The 17,088-nt window shown below is 42.9% G+C and overlaps 1 protein-coding gene across 5 annotated transcripts in view; it reads left to right on the forward strand.

The window, feature by feature from the left end:
- Nucleotides 1-17,088, forward strand: part of SPATA13 (spermatogenesis associated 13) — a 168,827-nt gene that overhangs the window by 111,824 nt on the left and 39,915 nt on the right. For 3 of the 5 annotated variants that reach the window (XM_058045053.1, XM_058045051.1, XM_058045056.1), the window contains exon 2: nucleotides 12,344-14,140. In XM_058045053.1, coding sequence (XP_057901036.1) covers nucleotides 12,503-14,140 — 1,638 coding nt within the window. In that variant the 5' untranslated portion in view covers nucleotides 12,344-12,502. Of the gene's footprint in view, nucleotides 1-10,526; nucleotides 10,591-12,343; nucleotides 14,141-17,088 lie in introns of those variants that run through there. The other 2 variants (XM_058045052.1, XM_058045055.1) reach the window with 2 other exon arrangements.

Raw genomic sequence — 17,088 nt, forward strand, 5'->3', positions numbered from 1 at the left:
CAAAGCCATTTGGGCATTATTCTGTGGAGCTCACACACTACGCAACTGACTGCTTGTACTCTGTGACTTCAAGGAGATCCCACTGGCAGTGGCATTGGGGGGCAAATTCCCTGGCATTACTCCAGCTTCCTGGACCCACCTTCCTTGGGCAGAAGCCCATCCAGCCATAGAGCTGAGGCACTGGTGGCTGTGTGTACTGGTGTGTCATCACTGATGGCACTGGGCTGGAGCACTGTCCTCCACTGTCACTCAGAAATTTTGAAAGGCAGACTTTGCCAAAGGCTACTAAGCTGGTCTGTTGTGTACATTTTGGGAAGCCAGGAGAAATATGGAGTGACTAAATGTATCTTAATGTGATCGTACTACAGTGTAGCCTGTGCAAATTACAGTATTAACTATTATCTTTCTACCAAACTTTTTTCAGAAGACGGCACCATTGGTCTGTGTTGTAACGTATTTGGCATTGAAAAAGTGTTGTAACATACTGTTTCTAAAAAGCTGTTCTCACTGCTTTGTACGCAGATAAAAACTAATCTCCCATTGTTTGCGAGGAAAAAGGACCTGAAAGCTTTAAGTAATGTGGTTTAATTCCACAAACAAGGCAAATTACTTCCAAAATGGCAGGTCCTGCCTTTCCTGCTAGGCAGGGAAGGAGATACTCTTTGATTTCATCTGCAAACAGAAATTCAGAAATACAAATAAAACCTGAATTTTACTTTCAGGCTTATACTTAAGACTGGCCAAAACCAAAGGCACTGTTCTGCGCTAAGAACTGTTGGAGCAGTCTCACTTTAATTCAAGTACACCTGTGTGTTAATAAACGTATCTTTTTAAAATAAACAATCACGCTGTTGGCCTTTGCCCTTACTCCCCCAGTTTAACTATTAGGTGCGCACACATTCATTGTCGATTATCTCTTGAGATCAGTGTGATTTTAAGCATGCAACAACAGAGAATCACCTACTTAAACCATTTGCAAGATCATAGCTCTAGCAATGCACTCTAACTGAACTTGCGGTCTGAAATCAGCAAGGAAACTGAGGATTAAGCAACTTGCTGACTGCCAGTTTTCTTGGAGTAATGGCTGTCAAGTTGGCTGTTGTGCTTTTCTAGGGAAATAAGCAAAAAACCCAAACAAAACTGAGCTTTTGGGAGTCTTTGGTAAATTAGAGAGGTTTCTCTGTAACTTTAAGCATAATTAGCCAAGCTAACATTTTAAAAGTTAAGAGTTGTTTACCCATTAAGGGAAATAGGTAGAAGTTTATGAGAACAAAAGTGGGTTGTTGATGCCAGTGAAGTATTTTCCAAAACTCTCAGCATAGGATGAAAGCATCACATGATTCCATGTAAGAATACTGCAGCAGAAAGTAGTCACAAGTACTCAATAGCCTCCCTGGGAAAACAGTTCCTGGTTTAAGTGAAATGAGCCTGGACTTGGTCGTATGCTAATTGCTATGTGTTAGCAAAGCTGTTTAATACTTGCTATAAAGCCTGGATTTCACTCTCTCTCATTTAATACCAGGTTAAATCTGAACTAATAAGCTCTCAAAAGCTTAGAGGTTCCAGTAAAATGAGATTTGGCTAAAAATTGCTTGTTGGTTTCTACTAGTAACAGTGCTGTGCTCCAGGCAATGAGAGGAGGAAGACTCAGAAGAGAGAAAAGAGAATGTGCTTCACTGGGATGCTGAATGATTTAGTAGAAGTCGTGGCATCTTACTGTAAAACTCAGGAAGGGTTTCCTAGCCTTTGGAACAGTGAAAGATGTAACAGTCAATTTTGAATAATTTCCAAGTTTTTATTTGTATGATGTACTTTGATTAAGTGTTGGAAAATCAAGCCATAGAATATTGTGCATGGAGCGGCATGATTGTTATTTCAGTGTTTCTCAGGCAGCAGTATCTGTGACTCTGAGGGCTGAACACTGAGCAAGAGCTGCTTATAAGCCGAACAACAGCAGGATTTCTCACAAACAAAGAATCTTTTGGCCTGGTACAGTGAAGTATAAAGATGATACTGCAGCCTGCTGAAATTGGCTGGTTATAAGGGTGCACCTCTGGCTCTTTGGTTAAAACAATTATTCTGGAATGTACTGTCTGTGGCTCTTCAGGACTTTCAGAGTTAAAACTTTCATGTAAGTCTTGTCGCTGCTAGGAAAATTACCAGATGCTGACAGGGGGTGTCAGCAGTGCCTCAGCTGAACATATGCTGCATATGGTTTGGCTGCAGGCACAGACAGTGAGGCCCTGTTCCCTGCTGCTGCAGAGACTGGTGAAAACAGGCTTTAAACCAACTGATTCCAGCACAATAGTAAATATTAGCCTCTATGCAGTGTTCATCCTACCAATGAGACTGAATAAACTACTCGAGTATAGATTGGCCTGCCAAGATTTTTGCTGCATCGAAAAAAGAGTTAGGCAGCATCTTTCTGAGTTATTTTACAAATGGTTGTTTTGAGGTACACAGCAATCCTGATCGCTGTGCATTGTGATTATATTTTTACTTTTTTTGTGGTGAGGCTGGAATTTAAACTGAATCAGAGATTGAATACAAAGCAGTTTAAAATCTCTATTTACCGTAATGATTGATCATAATCTCTGAGTCTGACACAACAATGCATCATAAAAATGATATTAAGTGTTTTCTGGAGAAAGTATTTCCCTGCTTTTCCAGAGAACACAGTGAAATATACTTACTGTTTGCGATGTTGCCCCAGAATTCGGAGATTATTTGTGTCTCTTGTATGAACCTGCTACAGGCACCCACCCAGCACCACCACTCACACACCCACCTCCCACCCACACATTCTGGCACCCTGTGGCAGAAACAGCACATGGGGAATTGCTGAGGGCAACTGCATGTTTCCCCAGCCCCTTGCAATACACAGCACTCTTGAGAAGATCCTGAGAAAAATTTCAAGTCTGGACCCATTTCAGGAGTCCTGTTGCTTGTGGAAAGCGTTTCCACCCTCATTCCCGCGCTTCCCCCCTGCCCTTGGATGCTTACTTCCACCTCCTGCCCAGCAACAGCTCGGGTGCAGCCAGGGGAGCCGCTTCAGCTCACAGCCTGGCAGGAAAAAGCAGAAGGCATGGCCAGCATCTCTCCCTTTAGGTGGTAGCATGCTCTTAGATTGGCAGGAAGCACCAATTCTATCTTCGTACTCAGAGACCAGGTAGATAAAGGAGATGATGTGAACAGGATCAGGTGATCTGTGGGGAGCAACAGCATCTCTGGGTCACTGTGTGGTAACGAGACAAAAAGGCAGCCACTCCTCTCCTGGCATAGAAATGAAGTTTGCTAAATTATGAAATGAAGTTGCTAAATTATGTAAATTATCAGCTATTCAGTATTGCATAGATAAAAGACAGACCCTAGGACAGAATTTGTGCAAACTGACTCCCTTTCGTACTGGAACTGGAAACATGGTTCATATTTCCAGCTTAGTAGCTTAATTATGTACCCCAGAATGTTGAGGGAATGTCTGGTAAGGTTTTCCTCAATTGATTTGCTGAACCTGAAGCATAAGGACTTTTTAAAAATGACAGTGTCACTGACAGGAACCAAAGCAAAGACAGCTCACCAACATAAATTAACTTTTTTAGTAAGCCTATATGTAATCTTTCAGGTTCAGGGCTATCCTGTGCTCTTAGAAGACATAAATTATTAGCCAAATCTTCAAACTCCAGTTTAGAAGATTAATGGACCATCATCAAAATAGTCAGTTGAAAATTGAAACAGCCACTTGAATCTGAACTCCTTTCAAAAAATGGAATTTAGGGTTTGTCCTCTGCACGGGTAGATAATGGATTATTTTCCCTATGTGTACACTTTTTATAGCTATCATCATTGTAAGCATCAAAGTGCCAGAGGAGCATTGATGGATTGGTCCTTGCAGACCCATAGGTTATAAGGCACTACTCCTATCATCACATATTTTACACATATGGCATTTAAGCTGAGAAAAGTATGCTGAACTGCCAAGATCAGAGAGGAACAAAATCCAGAATCTGTCCTCTCCAGCCCCAGGGAAGATGTCATAAAGACATCTCTCCTGCCTGAAATGGGTGTTTCCTTTTTTCCAGATAATTTACCATTACTTTTGGTGGTAGAAGTATACAGAGTTGTTTTACCACTAGTTATAGGAATATGGGTGTCTGAGCCAATGGCCATAAAACTTAGTGCACTGCTTCCAGTTCCCCCACTTCAGGCAGTTATGTAATTTGGTAACATATATATATATAACTAACTCCATCTCAGGCTACTAAAGCTAGAATTTCTTCCTTGCTGTTCTAATAGGAAGGAAGTTGCATAACTACAGAGTTCTGATTTTAAAAATAATCTGATTTCCTATCAAAATGTGACTAACTTGTGCAGCTGCCATGTCTTACAGAAGCAGTCAATATGTGTTATTTGTATTGATTCCTAGAAACAATTGAAATACTACAAAAAACTAAGACTGCAAGAGATTTCTTTAAGTATACTGCAGATAAAAAGTTCTAATTTAATATGTATGGATCTCTTTAAAACAACTTTAGGTAAGCTAGTCCAAAATTTATAAATTTTTGTCTGATTCTCTGTCCAGACAAATTTTCAAGTGAGTGGCATTGTGTGTTTTCTGCATCTTTAACATTAGGTAACTTCTTTTCTGGACAAAATGAACAGACAGTTTGCTTAATGTGATCATCCATGCTTTAAAAAATATTTTTGAGTTTAGTACTAATAATGAAGACAATTTGTTACTACAACAGCAGAAAAACTGAATGATAACTATTAGATGGAGGTTTGTAATTGCTTTGAAGTTTTCTGGCTAAATTCAGAGAACAAATGTTAGTGAAAAGACCAACCACATAAATGTTGTTGTAGCCCTTGTCACCTGCTTTGCTCAGATTATTCTTTCCTTGCTTTTCAGATCCAAGGCATTCTTGATAGAGTAAATTCAAACAAAAAGTAGAAATTGACAAACTAAAGGTAGAATTTCAAGATTATTTTTTTTGTCTGAAAGAGAAACATGGTGGAGATGGTAATTAAATCATCTGGCACAAGAAATACAACAATGAATGTTAATTTTTCTTCAGACTGTAACAAAGATAGCAAGTTTGTAATTTTGGAGAGAGACTAAATAAAGAAAAGTATTGGTACTAATTCAGAAATAAATCCCAAGCAACTGTGTGGTTCTTGAAGGCCATGAATCAATACTACCTAGGAACCTCCTAACAACAGGATGCCCCAATCCTTCCCACCAAGAGCAACCTGTTTGTTTTTTTCTTAATCTTACTGAAATATTCACTGTTCTGCTCTCATGAGCTTATCAAAAGCTGTAATTGTAATTCAGGGTTTTTTGGTCTGGCCAGCACAAAAGTACCTAAGGTCTGCAGCCATAGTGTAACTAGGTGGGAATTTCTGTAGTGTCACACTGACTAATTATTCTGTTGACCTGTTATTTTGTTATAATAAGCATGAGAAGCAAGATGATCTTATGTAGCTTTGCATAATTTCTACTACTGAGGCATCATTCCTAACACAGTCCACTACCTGCTTCACTTTTGTAGTATCTGATGGACACTGTGCCTCTGCAGCATTGCTGTATCTGTACTCCCTTCAGCACTGCTCAATGATTTAAGTGAGCACTGAGTGCCGCTTGTGATTCCTCCCTGAGCCCAGGGAGAAGCATCATCCTTCCAAAATCAAATAAATCCATGCAGGGCCCCTTGCTATGGCTCACACACAAAAATACTCCTCGCTTTCACTGCAGCCCCTGGTCTGAATCATTCATTCACCCACTGCAGGTGGTCCTCAGCCTTCAAACTCCCGCAAGACCCTTTCTCTGTGTATTTATTTTTCCATCTTTTTTTCCCCCTCCTTGTTGCATAACAAAGTGCCTTCATATCCTCAGGTAATTTTGGAAGAACAGTTTTGAATAGGGAAGAGGGGATGGCAGGGTAATTAAGCGGGTGGGGAAGAAGGTTGATAAAGAGCTGCTAATAGTCACTTTTACATGCTATTATTTCGAGCAAGGAAAATAAATACAGAATGGCTGCAGAGCCATCAGATTCTGCAGTGAGTGTGACATAGGAAAGGACGGCAGCTAGAGCAGAACAGGAAGAGAAAGCAAAAGGCTGCAGAGTCAATATGGACAACTCCAAGTCTGAAATCTTGCCCGTTCTTCCCGGCTGGTCCATATCACTTTAAAGTACATCCATCTAACAGAAAATCTAACATTTTTGAAGATAAGAAGAAAATGAAAAATATATAGTGAAAGGGGAAAAGAAAGACAAGAAAAGAAAGAAATTCTTGACTAATCTCTTTTCCTTCCTATTTCTGACAACTTTTCATCTCCACAATCCTTTCTCTTCCTACTTCTTATACTTTGTGAGACTCAAAATAAAGGTGGAATTCAGCCTTCCTAATTGGTAACTGGAAGTCTTCTTTATGTTAAAACACAATGATCTGTTTATTGGAAACTGCTCTTCTGTAGTACCAGCCATCTCTCCATGTCATGCTGCCTGAATAATGCCTCTTGAGGATGGGGAAGAAGAATAGCATCACAGTCAGACCCCGTGGGGTTATAAATAGCATTCTAGCAGCCTGAAAGACTGAAGCCATCATTAAGTTGCATGCAGCTGTAGTGGTGTAGGTGGGTGAGTAAGAGCAACTCAGAGATGGGATAATGGTAACCTGGTACACAAGGGTCATTTTTCATTGATGGCGTCACTCCACTGGGTTATTGTGCTCTCCCTAAATTAGCTCCCTGTGTTTAAGAGAGCTGAGCAAGCTCGGCCTTGCAAAGCATATTTAAAAGAAGATTAGAGGGGAAAACAGTTTGTTGTGTATTGTGATTTATACCAAACTGTGATAAACTTTTCTCACTTGGGTCAGTAATTGCTTTTATCAGCAGCAAAGTAAATGCAAGCGGGAGGGCCTTTAGGAAGCTGCACACCAGCCTCATGCATGTGGGCAGTGAGGACTTTCAGTGGCCAAATCAGCAAGTTGATGCAGCAATTTAGCTCAGGCTGTCCTTTCAGTGTTTTTCTTAGCAATGTGATTAATTTTGTCATCTTGGACGTTTTCAGTGCCAGCACGACAAAGGTCTTGGCTTTGGAAAATCCGTTTCCATTTATTACTATTAATTTGCTTGCAGGTATACAAAAATGGAAAAATCCTACCCTAATTTCACATCCTTTACATTAAAAAAAAAAAAAAAAAAAACAGATGAAAGTAATTAGCTGCCTATGTTAGTTTGAGCTTACATACACAAACATACTACTCTTCACTCATTTCTAACTAAAAAAAATTGAAATCTTGTTCCTACTCCCAGTGAAGTTGTTGGAGGAGTTGCCTTTAACTTCAACAGATATATGACTCAGCTTAATTCCTCCTGTGGGACCTGTCAGTATGTAAAGATTCCTTGGGGGTTAATTGCTTGCAGAAGAGACTTTGCCTGGGATCTAAAAGGAAGGTGCAAATTGCACAACTGGAGCCTTAGTTATGTACTGCAGCCTGGAAAAGACACTGTCATTTAAAGCAAAGGGATTTCTTTTTTCAGCAATTCTGAATCTTAATAATTAAATTTGGTCATTCATTAATTTAGCATATATCTTAGAGTCACTTCCTTTGCTATCTTGCCCAGTAGCTGTGGAAACAGGACAAGTGCTTTTATGTTTTACTGAAATGATTCCTTTTGGCTTTTTTTGTTTGTACTCTATTTCAAGAGTCCTTTGTAAAAAAAAAATAAATTACTACTTTGAAGCAGACTTTTAGAAAGTATAAAAGAAACATGAAAGAAATAACTGTTGCAGGAGTGGAAGAGAGGATTTCTAAACTAAGTAGATAGAAGCATTCTTATTCAGACTTTTCAGATTTATGTATGTGACTTCATTATATAAATGTGCCCTTTGCGATTCTGAAAAATCTGAGATGTATCACTACCAATTAAAAGCTGGGAGAGGTTGCTCCTTCATCTTTAAAACTCTATATTCATTCTCCCATGTCACATTTTTTGTAATCCTTTCCCACCTGTATTACACTTGGAATAATCCTTCTCACTCCTTGTCACATGTGCATTAAACCTCTTTTAAAGAACAGACTTAGAGCTTCTAAAACAAGCATTTCATTTTTGTTGTGCTAAGTGTGATGTCAAATCACTATTAGAAATCTCACGCATATACCAATCTGGAATTTCTTCTGGAAGTTCCTTCCTTTATAAATTGCTGTACTTGGTCAACCGTAACATGTACTGCTGGCACTGCCTCTCTGCTCACTGCAGCTTTTGTTGTTCATCTGGAGGCAAAACATTAGCCTGTAAATAACAGAGTATATAGCTCAGTCTTCCAGAAATACCCATGCAAGTGTTATGGATTTGTTTGCATTAGCAAGGATTCTCAATGGCAAATGGTAATAGTACTCTCATTTTGCTTTTTTAGGATTGTAGAAAAACCTTAATATAGGAAGGACTAATCTCCTGGAACTTTGGTTTGTAACTTTGAGGAAATACTATGGCTTGTATGAAACTGAAAGGGTTTAAGTTTATAGCTGGAAAAGGGATTTGCCTTTTTTCTAATGGCACTTCAGTTGATAAATTCTGTTTTGAATCAGTTTACTAGATCTTGGTGTGATGGCACCTGAACACTATATATAATTTATCAGCCTTCAAAAAAAATTCAGATTAAGAAAAGATTTTGTTAATTATTGGTCTCCAGTACAGGAAGTTAATCCTGTTCTCAGACACACTCTTTAGTGCACTGCATCCAAGCTTCTCTGAATAGTACGCACATGTGGAAGGGCTGGCTGAATCAGTGAACCTGCAAGATTTAGAAGAGGGTTTTACTGCACTACCAGCAGAAAAGCTATGAAGAACAAGTCTGGAAGATTAAAACTATTTACTTTCAGAAACTTGACAAATGTCTAATTGACTAGATACAGTTATATCTGTAACTGCAATTTTCTAGGTATTTTCTTCCTTAAATGTAGTGACATTTAAAAAATACAACATGCAATATAAATTCTTATTATCTAAAGTGAGTTTTAGTGTGGCTTTCTAAGGAAATTAAGTTTTTGTGAGCACTTTGTTAATCTGTCAATACCTTCTTTGATAATTTCTAGCTCTTCAAGACAATTTAATCTGTTGATGAACTTCAACTACATTTAAAAGATGGTTTCAGATCTCAGTTATCAGTTATTTTTTAAGTTCCCAAAACATTGTTGGCTGGATAAAGGAAAGACCCAAATGAGTGGCTCCATTCAGCTCAACAGTTTTTTGTGCTTTTTCTTTTTGTCCAGCTGGTCGACAGAGGACACCTGAGGAACTGAAGGTTCCTTTCTCTGAGAAAGCAGAGGTTGTGGATTAAAAAGTATACTCAGGAGTGTGATGCATATACCTTGGATATCTCTGGAAAGAAATTTAAAGGAACATAGGAACACAAACCCATTGAAACTCAGGGTTGAATAAAACTATTAGAAGTTTTTAAGTGACCAGCACAAATCCTTACAGATACCAGGGAGGCTCTGCATTTATTTCTCCTTTGCTTCCCATGCCCAGCACTGTAAAGCAACCACCTTGCCCCCTCATTTGAGTCATTATTCCAAACTCACTCCTTCCATGGGATGTACCAGAAAGCTGTGGCTGCAAGAGCAGGGCTGGTGGCAGGCTGTGCCTGCTGCTGCTGACTGCTGGAGACTTCTGTGGTCACTCCCAGTTATTTGCTACCTCATTTGGCCTGCATCCCTTAAGCCCATTTGTTTGCCTCACCCCCTAACTACACCTTGCCTTTGAGAGTGTGTCTGTACTGCTCCGCAGAGAATTAATTACACTGCATGTGCAGTCACACCAGTCTCGGAGGAGAGGCAGTGGGGCTGATGGCCTTTGCTAGTTCTTTAGGGCAGCTGCTCTGCCATGCAATCTGTCTTGCCCCAATTTCTCTTGGTATCTTACCTGAGCTTCAATAAAACTGTTGAAATTATATTTACAATTCCAGTCCAAGTGTAGAAATATTTTTTGAACAATAAACTTTCTGAGCAGGGTCTACCAGTTTGTACAGGTCTTTGCCAGGAGTCATGACACAGGGCTTTTAGACACTGTCTTACAAAATTTTCCTTGTAGTATATGAACTCTGTTCAGATTGTGCATAAAATGTTGTTTCTGCTGTTAAGTTTGACGAATAGCAGCAAGCCAAAAAGTTGTCCAGGTCTTGGACAGAAATGGAGCCTGGGAACCAAGCGTGAGTTTGATCAATGAGCCGTGCAAACTGCACTCGTGAGCGGGGCATACGGACCTAGGGACGGAGAGGCGGGGCAGGGCGCCATGGAGGAAATGTTTAAGCTCCTAAACGTGACCATCGCCGCGCGGCCGCTTGTTCCTGGGCCGGTGGAAGGAAGGCAGGCTCCTCGCAGCGAGCGGCAGCGGCGGGGGGCAGCGGGGCGGGCGGAGCGGAGCCTGCCGGGCGCGGGGCGGCGGGAGCAGCCCAGCCCAGCCCAGCCCAGCCCAGCCCCGCCCCGCTCCGGCCCGGCCCGCCCCGCCGGGCGCCGCTGCCATAGCGATGCGGGAGCGGGCAGCGGCCGGGACGCGCGGCGGCGGCGGGGAGCCCCGGCTCTGCCTAGGTAAGGGCGCTGCTCCGGGGCTGCTGTCGGAGGCTCCGAGCTACGAGCTGGGTTTTTAATCTCATCTCGTTGTGTTTGTTCTGCCGCCTCCCCCCCCCACCCGCGCCCCTTCAGCCCGCTCAGGTGCAGTTTCTCCCAGAGCCGCTTTCTCTGGGAACTTCTCTGCCGAGAGCAGCGTCTTGTGCTCGTTTATCGTTCGGTGTTTTCTTTCCGCGTGGAAAGTTGCGAGCGGTTCCAGGGCTCAAGGGCCGGCCGAGGGTTGGGTGGCCGGCGGGCTTTTGTCCGGCCGGTGTGCCGCGGCGGCGGGGCCCGGCCCGGCTCTGCCCTGCCCTGCTGCCCGGCAGGCTCCGCCGCGACCCCGTCACTAGCGGGGATTAACAACTGCGGCGGGGATGTTCCAGGCGTCTTGCTGAAGCGCGAGCAAATCCTTTTATCCGCAGAGGAGCAGAGGCTCGCAAAACTTTGAAAGTGCGCTCAGGAGGAGGGAGCAGCCCGAAAGGCAGCGGGCAGGGCTCCGCAGCTGCCGCGTTTCACGTGGAGGTGGGACTGGCGGTGCGGGTCCCGGCGGTGTCCCCGCGATGGAACCCCCGGCGGGCTCCTGCACCTCCTGCCGCTGCCCCTCCGCCTCGCCCAAGCCCCCGTCCCCGCTGCTCCCCCAGCCCCCGCGGCCCTTGCGATGGGAAAGAGACAAAGAAGGGTCCGGGGTCTGCCGCCTTGCCCAAAGCACAGCTGTACACGTTCTCTCCTCGTTTCGGGTGAGGGGGAAATGCCCCCCGCCGCCCCCCGGACCCTGCAGACAGCGGCAAGTTTTCGAAGATCCCACCGTCCCTTGCTGAAAGGACCGTGCATAAGCTTTGTTTTTAAGGTGCAGCCAGCTTCAGACTGGGCATCCCAGTGGTTTTCGGGGCATTGTTTATCATGGTGGGGAAAACGTCTGCCTGGCTAAGATCCCTGGCTGGGGCAGGAGACGCATGGCCGGTGGTCCCCCCACAGCTTTCCCAGGCGCTGGAGTGTGATCTGGTCTGCTGGGTCTCCCAGCTCAGCTGAGGAGATCCTTTAAGTATGTCCCAAATGCTCTAGTCACTTTCAGGTTTAAGTTTTCATTTTGTTGTCACCATAGCATAGGGTGGCTTCTGGATGTACTGCTTTTAATTCTTGTTTTATTTTGTAGGGAAAAAGACTTTGCTGAGCACTTGATGTAATTTCTTAGAATTTTATGTGCTAGGGGACAGACAAGTCAGTCAAGTGTCACACAACCTTCCAACAGAAGCAAGTGTAGGAAAAATAATGTCTGTTTTCCTCTTCCTTGCCTCCTGTTTGAGAGTTAGGTGTCCCTTGATGAACGTGTTTTAGATGAAAACCTCCCATGTGTCTTGGGGCTCAGTGCTGAGCACATGAGAAGGAAGACTGGATTGGTGTTACTGGGAATTTCTTTCCCTTACGTGCATATGAGGATTGCATTTACTATTGTAAGGTAGCTGTGCTAGTCATAATGAATTTATTAGCTGATTAGCATTAGAGAAACAAGTACATATTGAAATTATTCTGGTCTCTTAAATTGCTGACAAATGCAATTATACTTTGAGGGAGTGACAAATGCCTTCTCTGCACCCCTGCAACACACCTTTGTTCACCATGAAGAGCTCCTTAATTTTGTATGTGTCTTTATTTCCTACAATATAGCTGAAACTTCTTTTCAAAGGGGACTTTGTAAGAAAACTTTTTAATGTTGGCTTTTGTTTTCTTGATGCAGGCAGCACCACCTGAGGAGCTCAGCTCACCCAGTCGATGTGAAGGCAAGGCAGACCAAGGTGCAGCAGATGAAGGGGAGGCAGCGAGATCAGCTGGTGGGGACAGCAGTGTTGCTTTGAGCTACCCCAGCCTCCACCTCCATGCCTACAGCATTGAGAGCATGACAACATTTCCGAATGGCTGTGGAAATGGCACCACCGTTACTTGTATAGTTATGGATAATAAAGAGCCCCAAAACCAGACTACCTGTGCCAGTCATAATGGGGGACACAGCACCAGCAACAATGTTGAGGAGGAATTTCAAGAGGACAAGCTCAGCCCTTCCAAAATCATGCGCTTTTTCACCACCCCTCGGAAACGGGCTAATTCCAGCTCTGACAGGCCTCGTTCTCTGGTTTTGATGGGCAACTCATCCACGTGGAATGCCTTTTCTTCTATCAGAAAGATGGGATCTTTCAAGAAGTTGAAATCTTCAGTTCAGCAAGGAACTCAAACGAGGGAATGCTCAGACGTTGTAAACGACAGCAGCATAGGCAAATGTGGTTCAAATGGAGCAGTGGTGCAAGTTCAGACTAACAGGTATTCCTATTCGGGGCCTCTGCATGATTTCCAGAATGCAGTGGATGGTTTGGCTTCTGACTGCTCTGATGTGGAGGAGAGTGATGAGTCCTTCCTGAGGAACACTCATCGCTCACGCAGCATCAGGCGGGCTTACGGTGCTGGCCGCATCAACTTGTTAGACACAGATAAAATTCAGAGTCGCCACAACTGTGTTAGGCCAACATCACCTGTCATTGCAGAGCCAAAGATCTGTGAAATTCTGGTGAAAGACTCTGAAAACAACAGGATCATTTATTGGAGAAGCAAAAGTTCTGATAATTTGAACTTTCTGAAGAAAAGCTCATTCAAACGGAAGTCCACCTCAAACCTTGCTGATCTGAAGGTCTCAAATGAAAAACATATACCAACAAGGACCGCGAGTGTTCCTTCTGCTGACTCCGACAAAAGTGATGGGAACCCTGAGAGGCGATCCAAGCGATGGAAGAGCCCTATCAGAGCAAAGGATTTTGATCGAGTTTTGAAACTCGTCAGTAACGTTACAGATGTTGCAAGGAAGAAGGATGGCCCCAAGAACGTGGCTCCTTCTCCCGGTGAGCTGTCCCAGAGAACAAGGTCAAACAGCAGGCTGCACGATGACTACTCCCGCAGGGTTTCCAGCAGCACGGACCATGACAGGAAGAGAGGCACCTCCTCAGTATCCAGTCCAGACTCTTCCTTGCCAGAAACACCTTGCCTGCAAAGCCCTGTGATTCCTCAGGATAAAAAGGCTGACATGAATGTAGCTGTCACTGAGGATAAAAGCCCCAGAACGTCATCAGGTATCCCAGACTCTGATAGCTTTTCACCTACTCTGGATGACATTAGTCCATTTCCCAATGAAGTCTTTTATTCGGACTCAGATGAACCAAAAGCTACTCAGCAGTGTACAGATGAAGCCGAAAACCTTTATGTTCCCGTCAGGCCAACTACTCCAAAGCCTCAAAGTCCAACTGCAGGGAAGGTCAAGTGCAGTATGAATTTCCAGTGTCCAAACCATCACAGCACGTTGTCACTGAGCTCATCAGAGAGCGAGGAGAGAGTTGAGGTACCGGGGCTGAAGCTGGGCAGGAATCCTGTTTGCTTCCAGGACTCAGTGAAAACTGTGTATTATGATGATGGAAATGAAGACAGTGGCATAAGCAGCCACTCTCAGCTGAGCCTCAATTTAGCCTCTGGTACTGAAGAGAAAAAGGAAGAGGTAAGAAAGAAAGAAAAATCCTTCAAAAGTGATGTATATTCGCTGTTGGGTTTTGTCTTTATTAATGCAAAACAATGCAAAGTAATGGCTGCTGCAGCTTGTTATTGCTAAAATATGCTGACAGCAATTATTTCCTTTAAATATTCTCTTTGGATGCTAATATACAATTATTTTTTCTTTGCACATTAATATCAAAGGAAGTTAGGAAGTTTTGGCAGCAAAGGTATTCGTGTACGTTTTCAAGGGCAGTTCATTGCACCCTGAAGATACACCACCTTGTCATGTGGCCTTGTCAGACTTTACCAGCCTGAGCAGGGTCTGACTGTGTTTTCTTTGCAACTGAAAGGTCTTTTTAATTTTAAAGCGTCCGTGTATTCTGAAGTAGTGTTGACTTACTGTAAAACACTTTGCCTGTGGAAACCTTGCAGAACATGGTAATATTTGTAGAGCAGTGGGGTGTGAAAGACACAGTACAGAGGTTTAAGCATTCAGTTGTATCCAATGTTTTCCCTGTGTAGTGATGACCATACTGAGGGTAAACTGCTTGCTTATTCCTTTGCTTGCCAACTGCAGACAGCAGTGCTTTAGACACTGGACTGAGTCTTTTGCTACTGTTGTTTTGGTGAAGACACGGTTGTTCTCACTGCACCTGTGGGTGATTTCATACTCTCAGTGAATGGGTAAAGGGATATATTGCAGCATCTCTGAGGTAAATTCACATGATAACACTGTGCCCCCACCTAAAATATGGTGTGAATTGGCACCAGGGAAGTTGCAATGATTTGGCAGCCTTGGTGAAAAGCTGTCAGACATACCCTGCACCTGTCTGAAGCAGTGAAGTTTAGCTCAGCCCCAGCTCACTGTGGCAAATATCCATCTGTATCTGTATAAATATGCAAGTCATTTACAGAATGAAGCTGACATATCTTTTAAGCCACTTCAGTTTGACTAAAGTATCTTAGACCTTAGGTATGAGATAGGCAAGGCAATGCTGCAGCTGCACAAGCTCCAGCCTTTCATGCTGTGAAGTTTTAAAATGTCTGTGAAGCTGTCCTACTTTTAAAGGCTTGGCGCAGTTTTTGCAGACTAACTGCAAAACGTGGTTACAGAGCTTATCAGTATTGTCCTTCTGCTGGAGAAAAGCAATTTTGTTTACTGTTGTGTTTGCAGCAATGGTAAGATTGAAAAAATAAACTCAGTGTGTATAAATGTCTGGGCTCAGAGTTTATTCCTCTTCTGGAATCATAGAATTACTCCAGCCATCCATATTTTCCAAAACTCTTACTTATATGCAAGGAGAAGCTTTCACACTGCCAGAAGAGGCAAGAGTCCTAGTGTGGATAGATGCCAGTTGTATTTCTCAGGAGTAAAATGGGAGGTGGAATTAATGCTACTCATCTACCATCTAGTGGTGAGCTGCCATCATGACCCAGAAGAAATTAATCTGGTCCTTCTCCTTAGTTCCCAACAAACCAGTACAGTTTTTACACGAATGTGTCTACGTTGGGTGGATAAAAGTTACTGCAGTTTTTAGTTTTAACACCACATTCTGTTATTATCTAACATGCAATTTAAGCTTTCTCTTTATATTATAACATTTTTCGGGTAATTGTGAGTGTCCTTTAGTACTTGCTTCAGTTGTCTAAAATACAGAGTGTGCACTGGTGGCAGCTCTGGGTTTGTGTAATGGGCAGGCAGACAGTATGGGATAGATCCCAGCAAAAGATGGAGGAAGTGGTGGCCAGGGTAAGCTTGGCTGTAAGCCCTCACTTTGTTGTTGTGAGCACTGCCTGGAGCCCCTGTGCTTCGTAAAAACAGCTGTGGCATAGCTGCGTCCAGGCAGAACTCTCTTCTAATGGAAAAAGCCAAAATTTTTGGAGGTGGGAGGTGTGGGTTGGAAGCAGGAGCTGTGCTGGAGAGAGTCTACTTTTATCTTGCTATACAAGGGGTATAAAGTCTGTTATTTCTTTTTTCCATGCCTGTTTCTCATCTTATACACAACCCTAAAGCTGTGGCACTCAGAGTGACTGCCAGACAGGTAGAGTGGTATGGTTTCTTCCTACCATTTCTTTGGAGGATTCAATTTCCTGCTTTACAGCATGCTTCCCTCAGCATGGAACTAGCTTGGCACCAAAGATACTTATGCCAGGTTATTTTTTAATTGGAATTTATTCAGCCTGTAGGCACTTTTATGAATGCCACATACTCACACAATGAGGTCACTGGGGTTTGAACTTTTGACTACAATTCATTTTTACCTTACACCTCCGCATTGCAGAACTGTACCTGCCCAGCAAGTTGTTCTGTGATGGCTGAGTGCTTAGTTTACTCTCAACAATCATTTGAGATGTGGTGTGGAGCCATGGGCATCATACATTTTCAATTTTTTGTCTGAATCTTAAATACACTGTGTTGATGGACAACTCTGCACTGTTTCCATGTTTCATGGATCTGCCTTTCTGTCCAGATTTCATGTATAAGCCAGTATGTATTCCAGTACATTCACTAAAGCTTGAAGACTATTTTGATATAAAGCTTAGAAGGTCCTCAGGCTCAAATAATTCTCTTTTCGGGACTGGCTGCTGTAGCTGGAAGCAAGTATAGTTTATTTCCTTACTCACTCATCTGATAGATTAGTCAGCAAATGAAATCTGTGGTAATTTGGACCATCTCTATATTTTCCCAAATATGGAAACTAAATATTTCTACCTTATGTTTCCCCACTACTGTAAAGCTGATTTTGCAGTATTCCTGCAAGGGCATGTATTTGTTCATCAGAATTGATATTTTGCGTTGGTTTTTTTTTTCCTTACATGATTGAGTCTTGAGATCCTGTCACTTCTCTTTGTTGATTTCACTAAAATGCAGGATTTGGATTGAAGCAGGGGAAATTTCTTGGGTTTTGGTCCTGACAGAGGTTGTTTCCCAGGGAAGAGCTAATTAAGTGC

This window comes from Melospiza georgiana, chromosome 2, assembly GCF_028018845.1.
Source record: "Melospiza georgiana isolate bMelGeo1 chromosome 2, bMelGeo1.pri, whole genome shotgun sequence".
Lineage (NCBI taxonomy): Eukaryota > Metazoa > Chordata > Aves > Passeriformes > Passerellidae > Melospiza > Melospiza georgiana.